At 37.9% G+C, this 24358-nt stretch overlaps 1 protein-coding gene across 1 annotated transcript in view; it reads right to left on the minus strand.

Moving 5' to 3' along the window:
* The window catches only part of UBE2Q2 (ubiquitin-conjugating enzyme E2Q family member 2), a 47167-nt gene extending 26214 nt beyond the window's left edge, over window positions 1–20953 (minus strand). Inside the window, exons 1-3 of the mRNA XM_009587101.1 lie at window positions 20912–20953; window positions 7945–8049; window positions 837–941 (exon numbers count right to left, since the gene is read on the minus strand). Of these exons, the coding sequence (XP_009585396.1) occupies window positions 837–941; window positions 7945–8049; window positions 20912–20953 (252 nt within the window). The remainder of the gene's footprint in view (window positions 1–836; window positions 942–7944; window positions 8050–20911) is intronic.
* Window positions 20954–24358: the final 3405 nt, after the last annotated feature.

Raw genomic sequence — 24358 nt, forward strand, 5'->3', positions numbered from 1 at the left:
ATATTACAGGCCTATTGCTTTACAGTTGCGCTGCTACGTGGGTGGCTGACAGAAAAGACCTATAGGATTACAGTTTGGCACATGACCAAAATTAAGCAAGTTATTTGTCATTACTATAGTACTGTCACCACAGGAAAACCATCTGTTACGCTACAGGAGTTATTAGAAATCATGTCATCTTAACATGTATAAGCAAAAGATATCATAATCTTATTAAAAATACAAAAAAGAACAGTTACTGTCAGTTACCAGTTCTGTTTTCAGCACAATACAAAACATTTTAGTCAACCAGAACATTTCACAGCCCTTCACAACTCTTTATTTGTCAAGAGCCCAGAAAGTAAACAAGGCACCTCAGATACTCCCTACCCAAAGTAGCATATGGTCTTGATATCCCATGTCTCTGCAAGGGATTGAAGAGGAAGGAAAACATCAATAGTAGTTCATCCAAGTGCACACTGTAAAACACATACTCTTCAAGAAAAAGCAAATACTGTTTAATCACATTTACATTTTGGAAAAAAGTAAATTTGGGAAGCACTAGGAATGCACAGCGATTGGCTTGAACAGTCTTTAGGAGGGAATTAAACTGACAGCACTGGTATCACATACACACCTTTCAATGATACAGAAACTCCAAAGGAAATTGTGTAATATTTTCACACCATTATTAAATGGATTCTGCAAACAGAATTCAGACTGAAGACACCATAAAGCAGCAGTGCTTCATCTCTCAGTTCTGGCTTACACAAGGTTTAATTGTTCCCACCATCTTCGTTCTTGAAAAAACAACTCCTTCATTGCCACAAGGAAGTGTCCACAGCTTTTTAATTTACCTGTCCAGCTGGTAATGGCTGATCCAACATTTCAACATCTGGATGCTGAGGAAGATTATATAATCTGCAGAGGTCACATATTAATCTCTTCAGCTGTTGAAGAAGCTATAAAAAAGAAAACATGGAAACATCTATTTAAACCAAAGCACAGAGCAATAGATTTTTCATTTTCTTCACCTGTTAGTACTGAACTTTCAGTCAGTGTACACATTTAAATCTGCACTCACTGGAATAAAGTTTAAAGACCCTTCCTTTTCTCTGTAGTCATTGTAATAAAATCCCCACAATGGGAAAACAAGGACATGGCAAATTAAAGATGCTCCTGTTCATCTCCTCATGTCAAGTGAAGAAAGCCATGAGCAAAAGAACAATCTGCTCTGGCAGCATCATCCATTCCGGGCATAGGTGTCTCAGCCACAAATCACTAGGGAATAACCAAATGGTCATATTCCATGAGACAAGATGGTCCATTCCAGCTTCCTAGGTTAAAGAACCATGTCTTAAAAAAAAAAAAAACAAGGAGGAACAGTCTGATTTTCCACATCCTGAATCCCTTTCTAGGGCACAACAGTGAGGCACTAGAAGCAAGACAAACACCATACAAGGCATAGAAACTAGCTAACCTCTGAGCTAGAGCCCAAGTAGTCTGCTTGCTGTATCTTGTATCAGTTTGAGGCACAATCTGTTACTATCACTGATTTCTGTTTCCAATTTTCGGTGTTACATTGACTGTGTTCTGTTAACTGCAAAATATGGAACACCTTTCACTCACTGTAATACTATCCAGAAAATAAATTCAGTTCTGCAGAAATAAAGAAACATTAAGTTCGCTTCTTGATCACCACACTAATTAAGTGGATTTCCGTACCTGTTAACCTTCTCTAGGCAGCCTCAGATTCCTAGTTAAGGCCAAGACCATAAAAGACTGCACGATTGCATCTCCTAACTTTTCAAGGTCTTTGCATAGCTAAGTCAGAAAAACAAAGAAAGGACTGCAGAATACGTTTGCAAAATGGTCAACGCTTCATTATTTGCAGAATAATACCCTCAATGAAGCTTGCAAAAATTATACATCCATTTATGGACTTTTCTTCCAGATACCAAAGGAAGTTTGTCTTTGCACCTGTAGAAGGCAGTGTGCAAGACAGCCATTTCTGTACACATATCCTTCAGCACTAGCAGCAGTTACGCTTAGAGTGGCAACTCCCACTCCCCTTTAAGTATCCCTCCATAAAGGAGGGAGACTCAGGCAATGTGGCCTCACCCAAGGTACAGCATAGACTGTATTATCCTGAAAGAATGATACCTCTACAACACTATTTGGTGTTTGTATACTGCATTTCTTAAAATAGAAAATAAATTAAGGTATCTAAGAAAAATCTAGTCACTCCAAAATATTCTACATGTCTAAAGCCTTATTATTGGCCAGTTTAAATGCTTTTACCTTACCCTACTGCAAGTGAAAGTTCAGCCTCTCCAGGGTTAAAAACTCATTTCCAAGCCCAAATCACTAGCAGTGGTAAGCAAATGTTGCCCTTCTGCTATCTGAAAGCTTCAGTGCTTTTCCCTTCTCCAGTAGAATTCAACATTACTGTTTAATAGGAATATTATTTATTCATCGGAGGCCATGAACTGACATACCAACCTGCATTACAAGAATTACAACGTTCTCTCCTACCACACCACGTTTGTTGTTTCTGCATCATTCATGACAGTCATCCTTAACTCAAAAATAAAGCAGATGACACCAGAAGAACTGGTGTATCAGCAACACATTTCTTGTGAGTATATACATGAGATGTGATAGCTTATGTTGCCAGAAGCTTTCTGTAACAGTCACATTTCTCATCAGTGTTAAGACTCTACACCTGTTTGAATCCTCTTTGGTGTCTGAAACATCAGGAAATCTTTTAGCAGGCAGAAAGCGGGTTAATCAATCAAAAAGCTAGTCGGCAGATAGAACCACCGGTCTTAGAACTATTATTCTCAGTATGTGTAAGATGCTTAAAGTTGCACTGCTACACATTTTGTTGAGAAATTTTTTCTCTGCACAAACAACACTGCCTCATGGAGAGCTGGAGTGTAAACTATAAAATTTCAGGAATTGTGATTTTTCTCATGTAGCTATGTAAAGCTAGGCAAGCCATTAATTTGTTTACATCTGTTGTGAAGCATACAAAAAAAGCTAAATGATGGGGGAAGAATACCACCATTGGCATTTGGCTGGTCCAAAGCCTGGAAAAGCAGTTGAACGCAATATTAGAAATGTCTCTACAGAAAGAGACAGTCAGGGCTGGGAAAAAGAGTTAAGAACTGCTTCCTGTCCCGCTTCCTCCACTCCGCTTCGTAAGAAGTCCTGTCACCTGAACTGAAATTCAGAAGGAATCTTTGCAGACAGGACCTAAGACATTGCAAGCTTCTCTCACTTCCTTTTGAACACAGCACCACTGTGAGGTACACAAGCACTCTCAAAGCAACAAACTGCTGGCACAACCTGTACCAAATTACACAGTGGCTGTGCCTGAAGAGGTGTCTCCCTGCCTCCAGCAGCACATTTTCACCTTCTCATTTGACTGGCACCAGAGATCACACAAGCATGTAGCAGCTTGCAAGCTCCGAGGCAGATCAATTCCTGATGTGCCTCAGCACATAAGCACCAATTTCACCATATAGAGGGAGGCAGGAATGTGCAGCTGAGAGCAGGGACCCCCTTCCTTGGCAGCAGTCTACACTTCAGGTTAGCCTAATGCAACTGTCAAACTGCAGTTTCCTTTTTATAGCTAAGTTGTTTTACTTGATGTCAGTTTCTACAATCTGCAAAGGTGGTGGCAGAGCAAGAAGCCGATCCCATCTCTACAACCCTTCTTCCTTATTGCTATGTTTTTCCTCCACAGGAATTCATTTCATACCCTTGATCCTTCTGCCATGGGTCACCATCACCATTATCCCTTATGCTCTGCTCACATGTATGAAAAATCATTGGATAATTTGGGCTGAAAGGCATGTCTGGAAGCCATCTGATCCAACGCCCTGCTCTAAGCAGGGCCTAGCATGATTTGGTATGTGCTAATGGTACATGAATAGATTGTATCAAAAGGCATAGCAGATTTCTGACATGTATTAATAATTTAAATGTATTTCTAAGCTAACTTCACATGCTTGGCTAATGTAACATAAATGCTTACACACACACTTTGCTAGTACTGAAGAAAAGTGGGCTACCAGTATACCAATAGTTTCCCTGGAATACAAACTGCCTAAAGCAGAAACTAAACAGCAACTAGAATGCATAATCCACAGGGTATTAAAAGAGCAATGTAAATAGCCTGCATAAGGTAAATGCTCAAGTGACCAAATACAATGACAAATTTGTAAATTAATGACATTGATTATAATTAATATAAAAATAACAACAAAATATTAAAATATAATATATACATCTATAATACAACTTCTAATGCTTCAGGAGTTCTGAGAAGTTGCTAGTTCTTATGGACCCCATAATGCTGTTTTAGAACACAAAAACATCTCTTAGAACTTTTTGTTTCCCGTATTAACATCTTACAAATCTGAAAACAGCTTAGAACAATTTTTCTGAAACCTATCCTACATTAGGAGGCTTTTTTATGCATGAAGAGATCTTTCTAATGCAGTATGAAAGCATTAACAATTTTAGGAAACCTTTAATGATACTAATATACTGCTGGGTTCACTATGAAGCACCTTGTTTTCTGATTACCAAAAAACATGAACTGAAGAAGTATAGTGTAAGTATACACATGTATCTATATACATATATATACACACACCATCTGTATCTATGTAAGAATAAATAAATGAATCAATAAATCTTAGCCTACCACTGAAGGAAACTGCTGACGAGGAAACAGAGGGAAGAAACAACTGTCATTTGGAGTGCGACCACTACTTAGCTATCAGGTAGTCTGTGACAGTAACTGGCCTCATGCACATTCAGCAGCTTTGGGCAGTTTCAAAAAGTAAAGCACAGCTTCTTCCTGCATTTTGTCTCTATGATCCCCAATACGTAATTAGTTGCTGCCACGTTGGTAGTTTGCAAGAGCCAACATTCTTTCCTGAAATACCATCATGTGGGACTAAATCTAAATTCTTACCACAGAAGTAGTGAGCTTAGGGACAGCAGCTTATCCAAGTTGTACACACACTTATGCCAAGAATTCTACACTTTTGAAGCCTTCCATGCAAGTTTAAGCCCTCGAGGTTTGGAAAGTGTGAGAATTAAAGCTGTCCATCTGAATTTAAGCCCATTTCACTTTTGTCTTTAAAAAGCAAGTCTCCAAATCATGTAAAATTATATTTAATAATCCATGAAGTAGGGCTTGAGACTTTAGACTTGCAACTATAACTTCCATTATATTAAACAGAACAACGAAATTGAAGTCGGATTTATCTTTTGCATTGCACAACCACTAGAAGGCAGCTGTCAGTTTCAGCTACCTACCAAATCTAACGCAATTCTGATTTTCAGGATCTGAAAGGGAATTCAGGAGACACTAGGGGTCAGAGAGAATTCTGTAGCCCCTTCATCTGCTGACCGGAACTTGTTCAATATGAACAGTCACACAGCTAAAGTCTCCAAACCTAATGCTATCTATGTTGATCGTGTTCTTAATAACCTTTCAACATTTTTAGTGTTTTGAGGAATTTTCATAGCAAAAAGCACCATGCTGATGCCAAGGTAACACAGAGTTTCAGACCCACAGGAGTTTCAGATCTTCCAGGAAACATGTGCATGATTTTAACATAGTAAAACAGTTTTCCTTTTACCATGTCAAATGACAAGCCTTCCATATATACAGCCCTGTCAAACTTTTATGCCTGAAGAGCATGTTCTTCAGTTTCCCAAACAACTGATACCTGTCAAAAATTACGAAGCAAGTAGAAAGGGCAGAGTAATACTAAAGAACTCTAAACCAGGGTACATGTGCTAGCAGTGCTTTTAGCACATGTTTGCTGTGCTTAGTTGAGCTCCTGGAAGAGTCCAATGCAATTTCCCATTCAAAATTTGACTGTTCCAATAACTTTATGAATTTAGAGCAACAGGGCACAAATGATTCTTTAGCTGCAATAAATTAAATGAAAACTGGTTTAAAACATTCTAAAAGTCTAACTGAGTTTTTAGGAGATAGCGTGATAAATCCTCATCCCTTCCTACCCTACCCCAAGAAGTCTGTGTGTGAGTTGCTGCAATGCCCTTGAAGGGGAGGGAGAAAGTTGCAAGGGGAAAAGCTGTAGGGAGAAAAAACAAACCCAAAACCCACAAAGCCAAACCTTTTGAGCAAAACAAAGAAGTCAGATTTTTTAGTGTAAGTATTTGTCTCTTCAACCACTCCCGTCTGTCTTCATCCTGGCGTAACATGATGTGGGGTGGATTCCTGCGAAACCAATGGGCCTTCCACAGGTGTCTATTACATCAACCCATCAGCTTTTACATGGGCAAGTACAATCTTGATATCAGAAGCTGTGTTCTTACAATGTACATAAGCAGTCTATGTGCATATGCAATTCAGCATAGCAAGTCCTATGCACGTTTGCGATAAAGCTTTCTACCCAGGTTTGCAAGCAAACCTGTAGGTAGTTAAACACAGGAAATATCTTGTTTAAAACCTTTAGTCTGAAGCTACTAGCCACACCAGCTTCAAATACCTTCTGAGAAGCGTATTTAAGAAACAAGTTGATTTGGCCACATTTTCTGCTCCTATACTGTCATATGTCTTTTGAGGCAGAAGTCACAAAGACTAAGAGATCTGTAACATTCTTCTAAATGTAGTTTAGTCTAAAGTTTAGGTTGTAAGAAGAGAATACACAGCTGATACGTATGTCTCCTGTAATCAGATCCAACATGATACATTAAAACATTAATAGCCTTCTGCAATGCCCCTTTGTTTTTAATCACGGCAAAGCACATGAAGACTCTCACTTGTGTGTTAGTTTTCTAATTATTTCTGCTAGAAGTCAAATGCATCCTAAATATTCTTTAGAAAAGAAAATATACACATCCTTATTTAAGGTCAAGTATGCTTGATAAACATTATTCCAGTAAACATCACAGGTAAGTGATTTCATGAAAAAGAACATTCCCAACTTTTCCAAATACTAAGGCCAGCAAATAATCCATGCAAGCAGCAGTATTCTGCAGACTGATTTGTTTTGTATGCATCATGTGCATGCATGCATTCCTGTACACAAAAATAAACAAAAAATGTTAAAATAATCTGTTAATAAAGATCATCCTTAAGGGCTATTTAATATCCATAAAGCTGAATTTGGAGAGGAAAAACAACACTTTTAATCACTGAATTTGTCATTAGGCTGCAATACTACTCTTTGTGGAACAAAATACATTTGTACTGAAATTGTTCTCCAAGTAATATTCAAGGACACTTACTTTTCTGCATAGAATGGGAGGTTAATTTTTTTATATATATACACACAGCTCCTATCACTACATCGAAAGGGTACTCAAGTAAGATATAATGCCTGACAGTTTTCTGAAATACAAAACTACCATTAGAATCTGTGCAAAGATTTTCTTTAAATAGCAATTGTCCAAAGCCACAACACTGTTCAAACTTATCACTGTCTAAGGAACATTCTGATGAACCAGAAGCTATTAGGTCAAGTCTTCTTTACTGAAACCAGGAATTCTTTGTATTAGTTACCGTTACAGCCATGTTTTGGAGAATATACATTCTCAAGAACACAAAGCTTTTGCCTCTGTAATTGACCTCTGTCCAAAGACAACACTAGAAGAGATGTTTTATTCAGCAGTTTTAAGTTCTCATGCATTTCACTGTTTAATTATTTTCAGAAAACCTTAAACCGTGTAATTATTGGGGCTGAAACTTAATTTCTTTTAAAGAGCAAGCATTTAAGTCATCTTCTCCTCCTTGTTCCAAATCTTTTGGATTACTTTTGGTTCGTTATGCTTTTGGAAGAGAAACTTGTGTTTACAAAACCCCCCCGAATAACCCCAAAACTGAACTAATTTAATTGGTTGTTAATCTGACAAAGCTAAATAAACACCCAAAACCAAATAAACACCCAAAACAACCAAACACTTGCTCACCAGTGTATTGCTCTTCTTAATATCTTCTAAACGCTCTAAGACTGAAGTCAGGTTTGGGTCATCTGATTCTACAAACCATATTGGTGATGAAGAGGGGTAAGACTCCTGTTAAAAAAAACAACACAAAAGACCCAACAAATAAATAAACAAAAATCCTATAAAGCTTTTAAAACTCATTCACCCCAAAAATTTCACAACACAGTTTTAACATCACCTTTTATCTTACTTTAAGTCAGGTAACATAGAAGCTTTTAACACAGCATTTTTAGGCAACGCAAGAGAAGTTGAAAGAACTCCAGCCAACTGGTTCTTCTAGTATTTCATCCTATTTTCATCTTGATCAGATGATGGACATACATAAGAAACAGTGCTGAGAAGTTTAAAACCCTGGAGGCGGGTGGAGCAGGAGGGAAAAATTTAGAAATGCAGTACAGGTGATTATCACCAAAAAATGGAACCACAAGTAGTACATGTCAAAGAATAAAACTGTACTGATGCCAATTTTTCATAAAAATACAGATTCCTCCAAATAAAAGCTGTGAAAGCAACAAAACCTGGAGACTTAAGATTTCCTCCTCAAACAGGATTATTCAAACCGTTCTAGCACTGCCCCTCAAACTGAAGCAACATAGCTTAAATCTCCTGCCAGATGATGATGCCAAAAATCTGCAATTTTATCTTTGTACCATCAAGGCTCATAGCGGACTTTCCGCCACTGAAAGACTTCTCAAACAATATATTGCATACAACCCTATCAAGAAAGCTTACAGAATAACTTTCTTCCATCAATAGAGTCCTACAGTTGTTAGGCAGGTGCCAAAACACATCCTAGTGACAGCGAGATCAAATGGGTTCACAGGATTGTAAGTGTCCTCGATTTTCCAGAAAAAGCCATGGTTAGGGCACATACAACATATATGGCACAGATGTAGCCCGCAACCGCTCATACAATCCATGACAAGTGATTTTTCTGCCACTAAGCTGCCACAGCATGCAGCCCTTCAAAAGCTGCTGGAAAGACCCTTGCTATGGAAAGACAAACAGGAGTCCTTTGCCTCTTGTTTAGATGTTTCAAAAAGCAATTCCAATTTTTTTCCTAACACAGGTTTGGTAACATTGTGAGGATGGAGGAAACCATGTAGCTTCCAACTCAACAGTAAGTGTTCCTTCATATCATTGACATGTTTGGATTTTTTTTTGTTTTGTTTTAGTTATTTAAGGAGTTCTCCACTTCTCACAGATTGAATTACATTCTAGTAGCCGAGGACAAATTGCTGAACCTCAGTTTTATCACCCAGATACTATTTTCATATCCCCAGGTCTTACAAAATAACATGAGGGAATTTTAATTCATTTCCCTCACTGCAGTTTAAAAGGAAAAATTCTGTATTTCTCATTCCAGAGACAACAAATCATGCTTCATTCTTCAACACTTAGAGGCAAGGTTCCTACTGCTACTCTAATTTACACAAATTGCATTGTGTATTTTTTGCTTTATAGTTTTCAAGACAGCAGTAAGAAGTTTCGCAGAAGGAAGACATCATACCTGTCTGTCAGTGTTACTGTCTGGTCTTTAGTGATTCCCAAGCAAACCTAGCCTTTGCAAGCTCTCAAAGTGCAAGTCCCAAAAGAAAAACCCAGACCTTCCTAACTTAAACTAGCTTCCGTCATTTCAAAGATACTGGGTTTATTAGAGTGCTGAACACTATCTATTTGAAAACTAGAGAAAAATACAAGCATGTTAGAATTGGCTTTTAATAATACGAAGCTTACTTCCTAACTGACCTTCTAGCTGAAGTGCTGAACCTCATAAAAGAAACCATGTGATTCAATAAAGGACATCAACTTTGGCAAAACAGACTATCACAGCAGAGTTCCCACCTGGCAGCATACTCCAGGGAAGTTCTAGCTCCAGAGGCCTAAAATTCCCACCTGTAAACGGAAGCCTTTGCATAAACTTATTTTTAAACAAGCTCAATCAATCCCCCCTGACAAGTTTATATATTTTTTTTTTTAAATCACAGCTAAAAATACCTTAGAAGAAAACATGATATTCCCAGTATCTGTATAAAAAGACAAACTGTTTACATCTTCCAGCTTCACTTCACACAAGGCAGAGACATTAGAATACCTATTCTTGATTAACTAACATCTCAAATATCTGTCAAGAAAGTCCAGTGCTCAGCTTGCCAAGATTTTAAGGCTAAGGAAGGTGAACAGATGGGTGGTTACATGTGGTTTAATCACTTTCTTCCTTTACCCAATACAGTACCTTGGAAAAGTGCATTTTCTCCTCAGTTTCACTTACAACACTCTTGAAAGACTAACCACTGCTGGAGAAACAAGGTTAAATTCCCAGCTGCCACTGGGTTCCCAAACTATTATTTTTAGGAGCTATACTTCATTAAAGATACTCCAGGTTTTGTACTGATAACATCTCACTCATTTTTAATAACATGCAACCTACGTGTAAAGTCTTCTGCAATAATGCAATATTCTTACTTCAAGACTTTCATACTGCACAGTGGATCTTTATGAACAGTGGGGAACATCAGAAGGGAGACTCTGCTAACCGTGGCCCTACTGCCTGAAGACTTGTTTGAACCAGCTATTTTTGAGACCTGAACTTCTCTGGCCAGCTCATTAAGTTAAGAGAAAGGCAAGAGGGTAAACGCTACTACCCTGACTTTAGATTACACCAACACTCCCATCAGAAAATACAAAGAACAGGCAAAATCCCTTCCAAGATTCATTGAGCCATCTGCTTCTTAAAATCCTCAGACTCATTAGAATAAAAATATTCTCCAGATACAGCCAACATTTGGACTGTGTATGCGCATTCTCCTAACAGGTATTTTTGGCTTTTTTTTTTTCCCTAAATCAAGCATTTGCTAATTATGTTAGTCCAGGTCTAAGCAAGTCTATTAATTGCAATGATTTATAGAAGATAAAGGTCTGTCAGTCCACTCTTCTAAACCGTACCTGGAATCTGAAGACGTTTTACTCAACTCTTCACTGTCTATACTCTTTTTTTCTGACAATTCTGTTTCTCCTTTCTTCACCAGAAGGATTTAATGAACAAACTTACAGTAGGACATTTTTTTGTTGCAATCAGTATCTATCCCAGTCTGGGTGGGGCTATACAAAAATCTCCCCCAAAAACCTTGCAGCAAATCCTTCATCAGACAGGGACATGACTGATAGTGCAGATTTGGTATCGAGCAATCCCACTACGTGTTTAAATATATTACAGTAGCTACTTGAATGTGCTGACGCCTTCCGCACTGAATGACAGTCCTTCCTCATTCTTTGCTCTCATTCCAACTCATTCCATTTTTTGCAATGAAAGCAAGTCCTGCTGCTGTATGTGAGAAAAAATACTAGGATTTGATACTGCCTGCATTATTACTGTAGAGCACATATTAATTACTATACCCTAAAAATTATTAAATATTCAAATTTTTAGTCTGCTTTAGCTTTTGAAACATGAATGGGAACAATTTATCAGAAAGGCTTTTCTTAAACACTGTGTGAGCATATTCACTCATCTCACAGAAAGACTTCCAATTTAGGCTTCTGGCATATGAATATTTAATCGCATATTCCAACTTTTTCACAATAGATGTTAATATTAAAATACAGGTTCAAACTTCCAGTTTGTTGCAACACTTTTTAATTCTTCAGACTTACCAATATGTTCGTTTAACTTAGAAACATAAATGGCACTAAGTTTCTCTAGATCTGTAAGTAATCCATATTTTTGGAACAGCTGAGTTTCACGCGGATATGAGTCACTAAATTTTGAAATACAGAATTCACACACAAACGTCAAACATTCTGATCTTGAGATATAAACAAGCTCATGAGTTTGTAACACCATAGCATGCAATGAAAAACTAAGCTTGTGGTTTGTAAGATCAAACAACTAAACTTCACATGAGCTAATTCTCTTGAGAGAATTAAGTCAGCCTTTTCTTCCGTATCTGCATCCTAGAGAGAGAAGAGATGGACTTGAGTTATGGCATGTAAGGAACACAAGCTTCCCAAATATGAAGAAAACATTTCATGAGAGGAACCCTAGAATAGCAGTTATTTTACTATTAATTCTCAGTCATTAAAAACACCCATTATTTTGGGCCTTTCGCTACGGAGCTGACATACAGTGATTTTGTACAATCTAGTTTAGCTGCACAGGTATCACCCTTAATAAGTGTTTGAGATCTTTTATGTAACCGCTGTAACACGACATTTTCCTGCTCTCTACAAGTAAAAGCAGAAATTCATCACAAGAGCAAAGGTTACAATGCTTAGATTTGGGCAGCTTTCACAAGCTAATGCATGCTGTACAGCTTGGAAAGCTAATGCAATTGCTCAGTAAGACATGACATGCTGAGATGACATCACACCTAGCGTGTACTGAGGCCTGAGGACAAAGGCTGGATGTTTACAGCCAACCCAGATACAATTACAGTTCATGGGATCATCACTTCTAGAGAGTCTTTGTATCAACACCAGGACAGATTGGGAGCTTTGTCAATACAAATGCTTCTGTAGCTTCTGTAACAGAATGCAGCAAAAGAATTTAGCCTACTAATAAACATACAAAATACAAAGAGAACAAAATAAAGCCCTGCACTCCTGCCACTGGAACAATTTCAAAACGTAACAAATCATTAAGGAAAACCACAGCACATTAGACGAATACATGCAGGATCTCACTGTTCAGACGTTTCATTGCATCCCCTGTAAGAGGGTCTACTTACATTTTACTAACAATTTTCCTTACCAAAAAAAAAAGAAAAAAAAAGAAGCAAAAAGTGACTGAAGATACCAGGAACATGTACATTAAGGCAGCTTTTCCTGGGGAGAGATCTGTCATCTAAGTATATCCTATCTAAGCTTTCTCATCCTTAACAATAAGGCTGTTTTACTTGCAATGTTATATAATCTTTATCCTGTTCTATAAAGCTACAGCTACACAATTTTGATGTTAGTAAGAGACTGTTAAACGAGCTATTTCTAAATTACAATACTGTTGAAATTGTGAAGTTGCTAAATTAAAACAACACATCTTGCTCACATTCCTAAGATTAGAACAACCTGTACACACAGTTTGCTATGAGGTAATAGAGTAACCACGTCTGCTTGTACACCACAGAGCCATTTTATCATGGCCAAATGGTAGGAAAACACATTTAAATGCATGTCTTCAGCATTATGATTTGAAATGGCAATTACACGCTGACAGTTCTTCGTTTTCTTTAATGTCCAGATCATCTTAGATTGAAAAAGTGTTTTTTTCTTTTAAAACTCCTTAGCACACTGGCTGAACAAATTCATCCAATTTGATTTCTTTTCTAAGTTTTTGCAAAATCTCCATCACTGACAGAACCTAGTTCTGTTTTTTTTACACCAACTACTGCTAAAACTTAGCTGATTTTCAAAACAGCACTTCTGACTTTTATCTTCTCAGTCCCAGAATTTTTTGTCCACTCCCCCTTTTACTTCCAAACAAAAGAACGTCAAACTCCCAGATCTTTTAAACAGCTTAATTGCTTTGAGAAGGCTAGCAAGAGACCATTCTAGCTCACACAAATCTTGGTAATGAAGTAAGCAAATCCTAATGTAACAAGACATTTCAGAGGGCTAGTACAGTCTTTTCAAGGTGAATGCATTTGCAGCTATAAACACGCATCAAGTAACTGATCTCAAATCATAGATGTCTTTCCCTTGATGCTACCAAGTTTCTAGCTTGTTTGTTTGAATTAAATAGGAGAATTAGATTTTTTTTTAAAATAAAATCAAGTCCCACTGGTTAGAGATCATATACACATCCTACACAAACGTTCAAAAAATACTGAAGATTAACTATAAAATTAGCTACAATTTAATACATATTATTTGAAATTGTTAGTCAATCATTCACTACTTATGAATTTTTCACTTGTGTCAACCTGCCTTTAGAGGAGGGAAAAAAAAACCCCAAACCAGAATTAATATTAACCAAAGTATCAGGACTTGAGAAGATATTCTTAAAGCTAAAGTTTAGCTTGATGACCATAAAACACTAGTAGTTACAGCTTCTTAAAAGAGCATTAGCTGTGATTACACAACTGACAGACTGCTTCCCATTATTAGGGGCCAAATTTTCAAAAGGCAGCTTAAGATGCAAGTAAGCATTTTCTACCACTAGGTACTTGAGTACCCATGAAATCTACAGGTTAAGAACCTTTAAAGGTCAGCAGACTGTCATCTGCCCTCCCATCCCATTCTTTATAATAATTGAAAAAAGAAAAAAGCATGAAGGGTCACTTTCAGCTCAAGTTTTTTTGAAACTTCATTGGAAGTAATCCAAATAAAACTATTTCCCAGAAACCTCAAGTTACTAAAACCCCAAAAATTTCTATTTTCAAACATCCAGACATCATCATTTTCTCTGTTGTACAGACTGAATGAGTTATTGAACATATGACAATATTTTAACATTTAATTTCCAAATTCAAGTAAAAATTTGCACTTTTACATATGAAAGAATTGTCATTTCTTTAAGAATCTAACAGTTCAGTGATCCAGAGTTCTAAAAATATAAGAAAAGTGTATGCAATGGAGGGTTTAAAAACAAAATTTAATATCGGGGGTGGGGAGGAAGCAAAGTGAATTTTACCCACCTCTACTAAACAAGGGGAAAACTTCAACCTGCTTTTCCTTCTGAATTTTGACATTGTATACAACATACTATTAACTTGCTCTATGCATATAAACAGAAGGACATATTTTATTCACTAGAGTTCAGTTAAACAGAGATCTTTAACTGTTTCTATACCACAGAAAACAAGCTTGTATTAGCTTAAATTTTCTTACGCTACATGCTCAGTTCAGTGAGAATACTTGCTACAACTCATGCATTTGGTAAGGCACCAAGTTCAACTGACTAAAATACATTTATCTCTTTTAAACATAGAAAATTACTGCAATTCTCCTCTCAAGTTTAATGACTGTCTTAACAGCCACAGCCTATACAAGACAATCCCAAATGAAGCGGCATGCTTTGGTCGCACCCCTGGAGATTGCAGGAGCTTAATCATCTTGCACCTTTACAGTAGGTAGGTGAAAGAATTCCACAATCCTGTTCTATGTAGGTTCTGCTAATATGCTCACCACCTTCAGGAGCGCATTAAAATAACACAACTAACAGGGTCATGGTTTTCCTCTCCCACACACTCTCCAGGGAATGATGCAAGTGTAGCAGAGTATCTTGTTTTAGAATTGTTTATGTTATTAAATACAGCCATGTTAGAGAAGGCAGGGTCAAAGGCGTGTGCCTCACAGAACAGAAAGACCATAACAAACCACAACTCTATAGGTGCCTGTAAAATTCACTCTACAATCACAAATTGTCCCCAAGAAAAATAAATATAATTCTCTGTACAAACAAGTTCTACTGATTGTAGAAGGCTACCACAAAAATAACCACATGGAAATGTTTCTGTTAAGAGCATAAAGAACAGTTATGGACATTACTTTTGTCTTCACAACAGACATCCTCTTGGGCAGAGCAAAGCAGTTCCCCTCCTGTCACATCAGGCTTTTACAGACACACATGCAATGGTCTGCCACTTTGCACCTTCTACGGCTGCTTTCTGTACAAGTGCACATGGACTACAGCACGTTTTTAAATTAACTGAAAGCCTAGATTATGGAAAACTTTTTGCAATATACAGATTCAGCAGCAACTGCAAGTGCCAATATTCATAAGATGGTGACCACAGTATAGCTAAGTAAGTATGATCAGGGACAGTATTTCAATGGCAATTCACTTGTGTAAAAATTATTCCAAAACCCAAGCAGCTTGTAATTTGCATCGTCACCTGCACAAATTCATTTGTTCAACGCAGGCCCATAGAATTCTCCTGAAATTATTACAGAATTTTTAACTTTTTTACTTTGGATACACCTAAGACAGAAAATAACATTTTGAGGAAAAAAAAAAAATCCTGGAGAAGACTTAAGTAAATGCTGCTTTCAAACAGGCACATGCAAGAAGCCAATAATTTCAAAGTTTGTGAAATAATCTAAGCTACTTCTGTGTTTTACTTCCACGTCTCTATCCAGGCACACAAACTTTTAAATCTCTCACTGCTCAAACATCATTACCTTAGAAGCAGCCAAAACACATACAACCAAAGTAGCAAAGGCACAAAACATCACTTCAAATGGTCACAAACACGAATGCAGATGTGACATCATAGTTCTTATACTTCTTATGGTCAAGTTCTTTTGGTCAAGTTTTTACAGCCAGTCATTCTTTGAACTATTTAATCTACACAAAATGCCCCAACTGCCAATTCCAATACGTGAAATTGCACATTACCCTTGGAAAAATAGGTTTATCAGACTCTCTTATCAGTTGCCACAACCTCACCCACTCCTCTTATGAAACAAAAGGCAGCAGGCTACTTGTTGTCCAGTATAACATAAATACACAGAATTAAAATACAAACTTCGAGCAGAAAAGCAAAAAAGGCACTTTTCTGATAAAAACACAGTTATTGATCTTCACTGTGAAGCAACATTTTATCCTCCAGGTCATCATCATAATGCAGCATGCCATCTACCCATTCAAAGAAATTCACAGAAAAGACAGACACTCAACACTTTTGTATGGACCCAAAGTAAAATCCACCAAATGTTAATGTACTGCCGCTCAAACACAACTCTTAATGCTAAACATGATTTAGCTAATAGCATAGCAAGTGACAGTTGCTCAAGAGCAGTGTGTAGTCTCTGCAAATGAAAACTGTTGTTGAGGGCCAACCCAGTTAAGTGAGCTAAGGAACATTCCTTTACCAATACTATTCACAGCAACAAATAAAGTCACAGATCATCCACACTGAACACTGAGCAAAGAACACAGCATCACTGAAGACTGACTTGCTTATTGGGAAGAAGGTTGTAGAGCTGATACTAGAATCCAGATTTTTACCATAGCACCTCAGAGCAGTCAGATCAACCTATCTTGCTCCTCACACAAAAAAACCCCCACTGTGTGCTTCTACTCTCGTCTTGAGAGTTGTCAGAGGATGGTTGTTTTAGAGCCCTCAGCCACAAGGGGTTCTCTTCTTTAATGCATGCATTATTCATGCACTCAAGCTGGCAATGGTTTATCTAATAAGCACCTAGACACATGCACTAAAGAGAAAGGTATTTTGCAAATTTGGTTCTCCGTGACTCTCTCTTTACCAGCAGGACAGTATCTTATGTGCCCAAATTCCTGAAGGAAGTCTGGTTACTTGAAACAAATCATCAACTCATTCTAATAATCAAGAGTTATTAACTACCTACTTCTGCAACTATACAGACAAGTACATTCAGAGAAGGTATCATCAACATTAGTGTCACAAAGCCAGAGTAGCAAGAAATGGCTTCTAATATGGCTAGAACTGAAGAAGTGGTTATGACTAAGTTGCAACATGTCACTCTCTCCCTGACTTAACTTGAAAAAGAAAAGTTTCCTAGCAGACCTGCTCTTACCTTTATCACTTAGTTACTCCTCAGCGTGCAAAGTCTGATGTCACTTCTGCTGTCACCCAAAAATCCAGGCTTCCCCTTCCTCTTCTTCATTCTCTTTACCTTCAGGAATTTATGTCTTTCAAGTGTTCAAATTGCTCAGCCCACCTCCCATCAAAGGCACTGTGCGCTTTCCCCCTCTCTGAGAACAACTTTCTCCTTTTTCCCCCCTCTCCTTTTACAAGCTTGCAGTGCTCCAGACACATCTGCAGAGACAAGGATTTTTCATTCTCACCCACTGCTGACAGAGGTCCTGCTGCTCTACTGCTCTTACACCTGAGCAGGACTCCAGCCACCACCCACCAGGTTCCCGAGCTCTCCCCTCACAGCAACACGTACACAGCTGCCCTGACCGCTGCTTAGTCACTGGCCTTCAGATTAGAGCCATTTAGATGGAACTTTGTCCCCCATACGCAAAATTTCAGTACCATGGAGTTCAACCAATGTTTACCATTAATAAATTAAATACCGCACTCCTACCACAGTTATTTCCTACTTCAAAAATTCAAGGAAGCCTGTGGTATCTTGAACACCACTGCACAGGAACGCTTTAATTTTTTTGTAATGCCACTGTACAAGTTCTGACACAGTTTATGTTTCTGCCTTTCTGAATACACATTGAAGAAGCTATTGCAAGATCTAATGCAACCATATTGAACTCCTTCTCTCAGAGGGGTTAAAAAATTAGAGATCTGGGAGAAAGAAGAATACAGTCCAAACCAAATCTCAAGAAATCACACAATAACTGCTCTACAGTACTTAATACACCAGGATGTCTTGTATATATGAGATAACAAAAAAGAAACAAAACATGTAAGCTCATTATTTTAATACCACACTTAAAGATAACAGCTGGAAGCAAGAAATCAGTAAGACATACCGTAACTGGTATGCTTGTTTCCGGCAAAGATCAACTGAGAACTATTCCGATCATATTAGCTTCAACTATACTGAATACAGGCAGGCTGATATAAGATCTAAGTGTTAAATAGCCTCTCCTTACTATAATCAGTCATTTAATTTTCCAGTTGTCTTCTATGAACTGGTGACAGGTCATTTTCACTTCTCCTACAGAGCTTGCAGCTGAAGAAATACAGCAGATTCTTTACTAAATCATAAACTATCATGTCTCTTAAAAATGGCATATTGCCATTCATAGTCTAAAGAAAAAAAAAGAAGAAAAAAATCAACTTCAGCCAGGAATTCAGGGGTTTATAACCTTTCAAAAGTACATAAAGGCAAACAACCTGACAATACTGAACAGCAGTCCACACTGAGGCATAACTAAAATAGTAGTTATTTCTGTTAATCAGCTTGTACAAACATTTGTTTCTATCCAGAAGTTCCGCCTGCCCCCCCGCTTTTCTTTTTTTAAATAATACTATGTAGAGAACTGGCTCCATCTTTCTATCTTCCATTCTCCTGAAAGGAATTTCATTTTACAGGTTATCAAACAAACAGCTTCCACTTAGACTGGTCCAGTTGTCTCTATTTAGCTGTCACTGTAACAAACCCACTCATGTGGGCCCATCAGACTGATGCTGGTTCGGGCATTCCACACAGGAGCAATCCCAAGTGCCACTGAGGACTCAGCCAGCACTTGGCAAGCAGCTCTCTGTCAGCAATGCTGGCTTCAGCAGTCTTCCCCAGCACTCACTCATTCCTATGCCCTCTGTTGTGACGGTACAGCTGTTTGTGCAGCCACGCAGTGAACCAGACTGGGAAATGATCCAGATTAACAATAACCTAGTAAAGAATTTTTACATGCCAGCCAGGTCCTTAATCCAGTAAACTCAATTTTGGCCACCTCACAAGGCACATAGCCTTTGCTGGTCTGCGAGCAACAGCAGTATTACAGAGTGCATAGGACATAATCATACTTTGTTCTTCCTAGCAATCGTAATTTTTAATTCACATTGAGGATATCAACATGTCATCAATACACAATATCCCCTGGCATAACACAGAAAAAACACCTGCAGGTTCATTCCAGTCTGAGTAAGTCTGACAGAATGAAGTTACTCTTTTTTGGGAACACTCTTGATCAACTCCATTAACAACTTCTGATCTTACAGTGTTCCATTGTAGACAGACTGCCACGACTAATTTGGAAGTGCAACCTTATTTTCCAGAATAGAATAGACTTTCTACATTACTCCTTTATTTTTCTCATGTCATTAATAAAAAGCTTTGACAGAAAAGCCAAAATCTTAGCACGCCGCCGCCGCCCCCCTCCCCCCAAAAACAAACACCAAAACAAACCCCAACATATTCTTGCTTCTTGTAGCATAAGAAAGGTCTCTGGTAAGGTCAACTACCAGTACTCCAACTTTGACACAAAGTAAATATTGTTGGCAAATATGGTTGGCAACCATCACACACCATCAAACGCCTGTTATGAAGTAGCCCTACTCTAAGTTAGCCTCTTTAAAATTGGTGAATATGAACATACAAAAACATACAGGTATCTTTCAGTCTGTTACAAAACCTCCTGAACAGTTACCATGAGGTAGCATGCTGAGTAAAAAGAAATAATTATTTTTATAAAACTTCTTTTAATTATCAAAGTGCAGGGAGAGCTCTTTTGAGGACCACAACAGTCCCAGTTCTGAAATTATTACATCATTAACTCACATGAGTAACCTATTTGAGATAAGTGCAATTCCCTGTACATTAAAACCTCAACATAAGCCAGCATTTATATTTGAAGCCCACCATTGTGGCTTTCTAGGGTATTTTAGGAGCACTTCATACATTACAGAGGGGACAGAACAACCGACCTGCAAAATCCTGAAGTACTGGTTACAGCCTTTCACACATAGCACAACTAAGCTGTGGTGTCAGAAAGTAAGGTCCTGTGTCTTCCAGACACAAAACATTCCTCCTATTCCTTTTTGCAATATTCCTTTTCCATTTACGGCCTTGGCATACAAAGAGAAGTTAAAATCCTCATTCTTTTAGTATTTTTTTTGTTTGCTTAATTTTGGTTTGCTAAATAAAATAAGACTAAGCGTCTCAATTTCTATTGCATATGTTTGATAATAGTTACTTGAGTGCCTTTTTTAGAACTGCAAGTATGTCTAATTCTAGTTAGAAAAGCATATATTATCAACATAAAGCTGTTTATGCTTTTATTTAGTCCTGATATCCATATGCTGCAAGACAAAGGTCTCAACCTCACCACAGAACATCTAGTGATCTAAAAAAAAAAAAAAAAAAAAAAATCTGTGGTTTGAACTGAACACCTCATTCATTATGTGGTTAGTTCTATGTACAAATAAATAACCTTTTTAAAAGGTTATCAGCTGTCTAGGCATTAGCTAGGAGTGCATTTAGTATTAAAATCTTATGCCTTTGAAGAACCATCGCATGTTCTAATACACTCACTTTCTGTATATACCCAACTTGTCAAAAGCTTCACAGGTAATCTCTTTTCATCCATTCTGGTTTAAAAGGGAAAATAAAGTCTTCTCCCATCAATTGCAGTTATCTGTAGACAGCAACCTTTTCAAGTGTTTCATAGTAGCGTCTAACTCTGATTTAGCAGCAGGGTATTTTTCAGTGAAAGCAGAATATACTTCTTTCCAGCAGAGAAGCAAGAGTATACTGGAGTCAGCCATATCACATGAACTGAATTGTTAATGTATGAAGGATATCGCTGCACATCAGCGCCCAGCACCTGTTTGGGGCAAAATCTGCTCCCACACAGAGCTGGTGCAAACCCCATTCTACCTCAAGCAAGTGCTACTTGAGGACACAGCGTAGTTTTGTGTATGGGTGGAGAGATTAATATCCAGTTTCTCTCTGAAGAGATTATATAAAAAAATACGAGATGTTTTATAGCAGTCCAAATCAGTCCTCTTTCTTGCAATAACAAGGACAAGATTGAACAATTCTAACACACCCTTTGGAATACTATGACATAAGCCTGATAAGGTACCAAACTGAAACTACAGATTGCATTGAAAGACACTTACCTAAAGTCATGATCAATAAACACGCTCCTCTAAGTAAGGCCACTGTTTTGATACTATTTCAAAAAACATGCAAAACAGTACCTGGATAAATACATATACTTTGTAAAGGACACTGGTTTATTGAACTTGATTAATTGGAATACTGCTGTTAAATAAAAATGAAACCTGAGAAAAACAGAAATAAAACTCCAGAATGGAGACACTGCTGTTGGCATAACAAAATGGGAATGTGAAGGTACACAGCCTGAACAAGTTCAATAATTAGACAGTTCTCAGGAATAAGCAGCAATGTTTCTGACAGGGATGACTCCACCCTAAAGTGCCTCTTTTAAAATAATCTGATTAACCATTTAAGTTCCAATATGGGTCACTACCAGAAACGACGAAGGACAGACTTGGACAAAGTTCGCATGTCACTTTATGAAACGGAAGAGCTATCAAGTAAAATATATCTTGCTTTAACTTCAAGCATTACTCAGTATCACAGGTAGACTATTCCTAGGATGCTACAGCAAATGCTTAACTTTGACAATTCTACAAAGTCATACTGCAGACAATCAGAAAATCATCTCAGTAAGAAATTCCAGGGCAGACTTCTAATCAAACTGTGGAATTTAGTCTAGGAGACTTTAGTCTAGGAGCCGTGGAGATCCATGCAGTTCCTAAGCAGACATTCTCCTTCACCTCTCCAGGAGAATGTTTCCTCTTTTCTCTGCCTTGACTGAAGAAAAGAAAGAGATCCAGTATGAAGATCAGAGCAACTTAGTTATCAGGTCTCTTTTCAGACTTAGTGCAGAAGCTACTGGAAGCTTCCTTCCCTACCAGATTTTTCTCCATCCAGTAACTTCAGCATCTGTACGCACTGCTAGACAGCTTTCATTTTAGGTAAAATATTGAGGTACCCAAACAGAACCACAATGAAAAAAGTGATTATTGAGCTTTGTGCTTACTCTTCCCCTTTACAGGATTCTTCAGCGTCCAGATGCACAATCTACAGTAAGCTTTTGTTGATCAGTATTGTAGGGGTTAAACTGGTTAGAAGAAGCAAACAGCTAAAGTTACATATTTGCACTACAAATCCAGAGCACTAAGATAGCAGCTTATGATGTAGAGGGTGAGTGTCCCCAAGAAAACGTATTTACCAACAACTTTATAGCCTTACCAGCTTTTGCATGCTACTACCGCCATTCGAAGTTCTAGTTTCCACAGTACCTGCAGATCCACTGAAGCACAGTAAACAAGAGTTATACTTTTCTAGTTTATAGTACCTACAGAAAAAAAACTGGAGGCAATTACGAGTCAGAGCCAAGAGACTCAATTCGGGGAGGAGGTGGGAAGAAATCACTTTTGTCACACTTAAGAGTTCTAACACTTGTGTCAAAAAACTAGGACAGAAGTCCAGAGGTCAGCTTTCTCTTTTTGGCTGTGTCATCTGCTGCCCACTTGTTTCAGGAAAAGCCACCTCTGTATCTCAGGTTGCCCTCTCCCATTTATTTTTAACAGGTGGGGAAAATAGCCACCTATCTCAAAGAGCCAAATACTACTCAACATTGGAAAGCACCAAGCTGCTCACAGACAACTGAAACAGAAATGTTAAGAAGCTCAGACACAGCCTTTTTTTCAAAGCAGAAGTCTCAGCTCTAAGGTTTGAAACAGCTCTTTTCCTGTTCTTTTTGCAAGTTCATATGCCACAATTCTAATAGCATGCAAAAGACTTCTTAACCTTTAGGGCAAATGACTGTAACAGCAGATTGCAGACACTGTTTCCTCAATAATACATAAAAACGCCAAAAGTGACCTAAGCCTGTTTCGTGCTTGCTCAGACACACCTCAACCAAAGGCCTACAAGTAAGTGGGCACATTTCTTTGCAAGTTCAGAAAGAATTACTATCAAAAGTAGCTATGACAAAAGCAGCCTCAGAAGTAGATATACACCACAGCACAAATCCAGAGCTCTTCAGGCCTTACTACCAGCTTCCCTGTTAGCTGTCACTTGACAATGAAGAAATAACTCACCAAATTCAACTGGCAACTGAGGGTGCACAATCATCAGACCTTTTATTTTAGTCTTTAGAGAGAGACTTATAGAATAGATCATGTTGTGTGCAAAGAAATAGCTAGACTTCTCAGCAATGAAATACTCTACTGAATAAAAAAATATTTAAAGGAAGTCACACAATCCATCATCTGATAGGTCATGTCTAAAAAGAAGAACACCAAACCATCTTGCTTATTTTATCATAGAAAATATCTTATGTCTTAAAAGTATATACAAGTGTCCGAAAAAACAAACACCTGTCCCATGACCACAAATCTGACTTCTCATGACAATTAACTGTGAAACCTGAAAGATGCTCTTAACAAGTCTCATTTAATTTAATAAAGTTACTTTAAGGCAAGTAAGGATCCGATCAAGATGATTAGATTTGCGTGGTTTGCATGCACGTTTTCATCCTTCAGTACCCAAATATTTACACTTATGCACATGTTTCTACCTCCACACTATCTGTTTGAAACTTTCATCCTTTTATAGGCAAAAGGCAAAAAAGCTCTAGAACTTATCTTCCTCACACCCAAACGTCCTAACCCTATTTTCACCCAGTCAAAATTTTTCAATTCTCTACTCTTAAGCTGAATCTTGATAAGGCATTTAAATTCATTTATAACTACAGCCAGTCCAACAGAAATGAACCTCCAGCACTTTCCTGTACATGAGTCACAGATGCCAATATATTCAAATCCTTTGGCAAGTTTAGGCCCCAAACTTTTAAAAACTGAGAGGATTTTTACCATGGCACACAACACTGAACATTTTATTCTGCTTCCCTCCCACTCATTTAAAACAAACCAACCCCAACAAATTGGGGGGG

The sequence above is a fragment of the Fulmarus glacialis genome, unplaced genomic scaffold (assembly GCF_000690835.1).
Source record: "Fulmarus glacialis isolate BGI_N327 unplaced genomic scaffold, ASM69083v1 scaffold24501, whole genome shotgun sequence".
Classification (NCBI taxonomy): Eukaryota; Metazoa; Chordata; class Aves; order Procellariiformes; family Procellariidae; genus Fulmarus; species Fulmarus glacialis.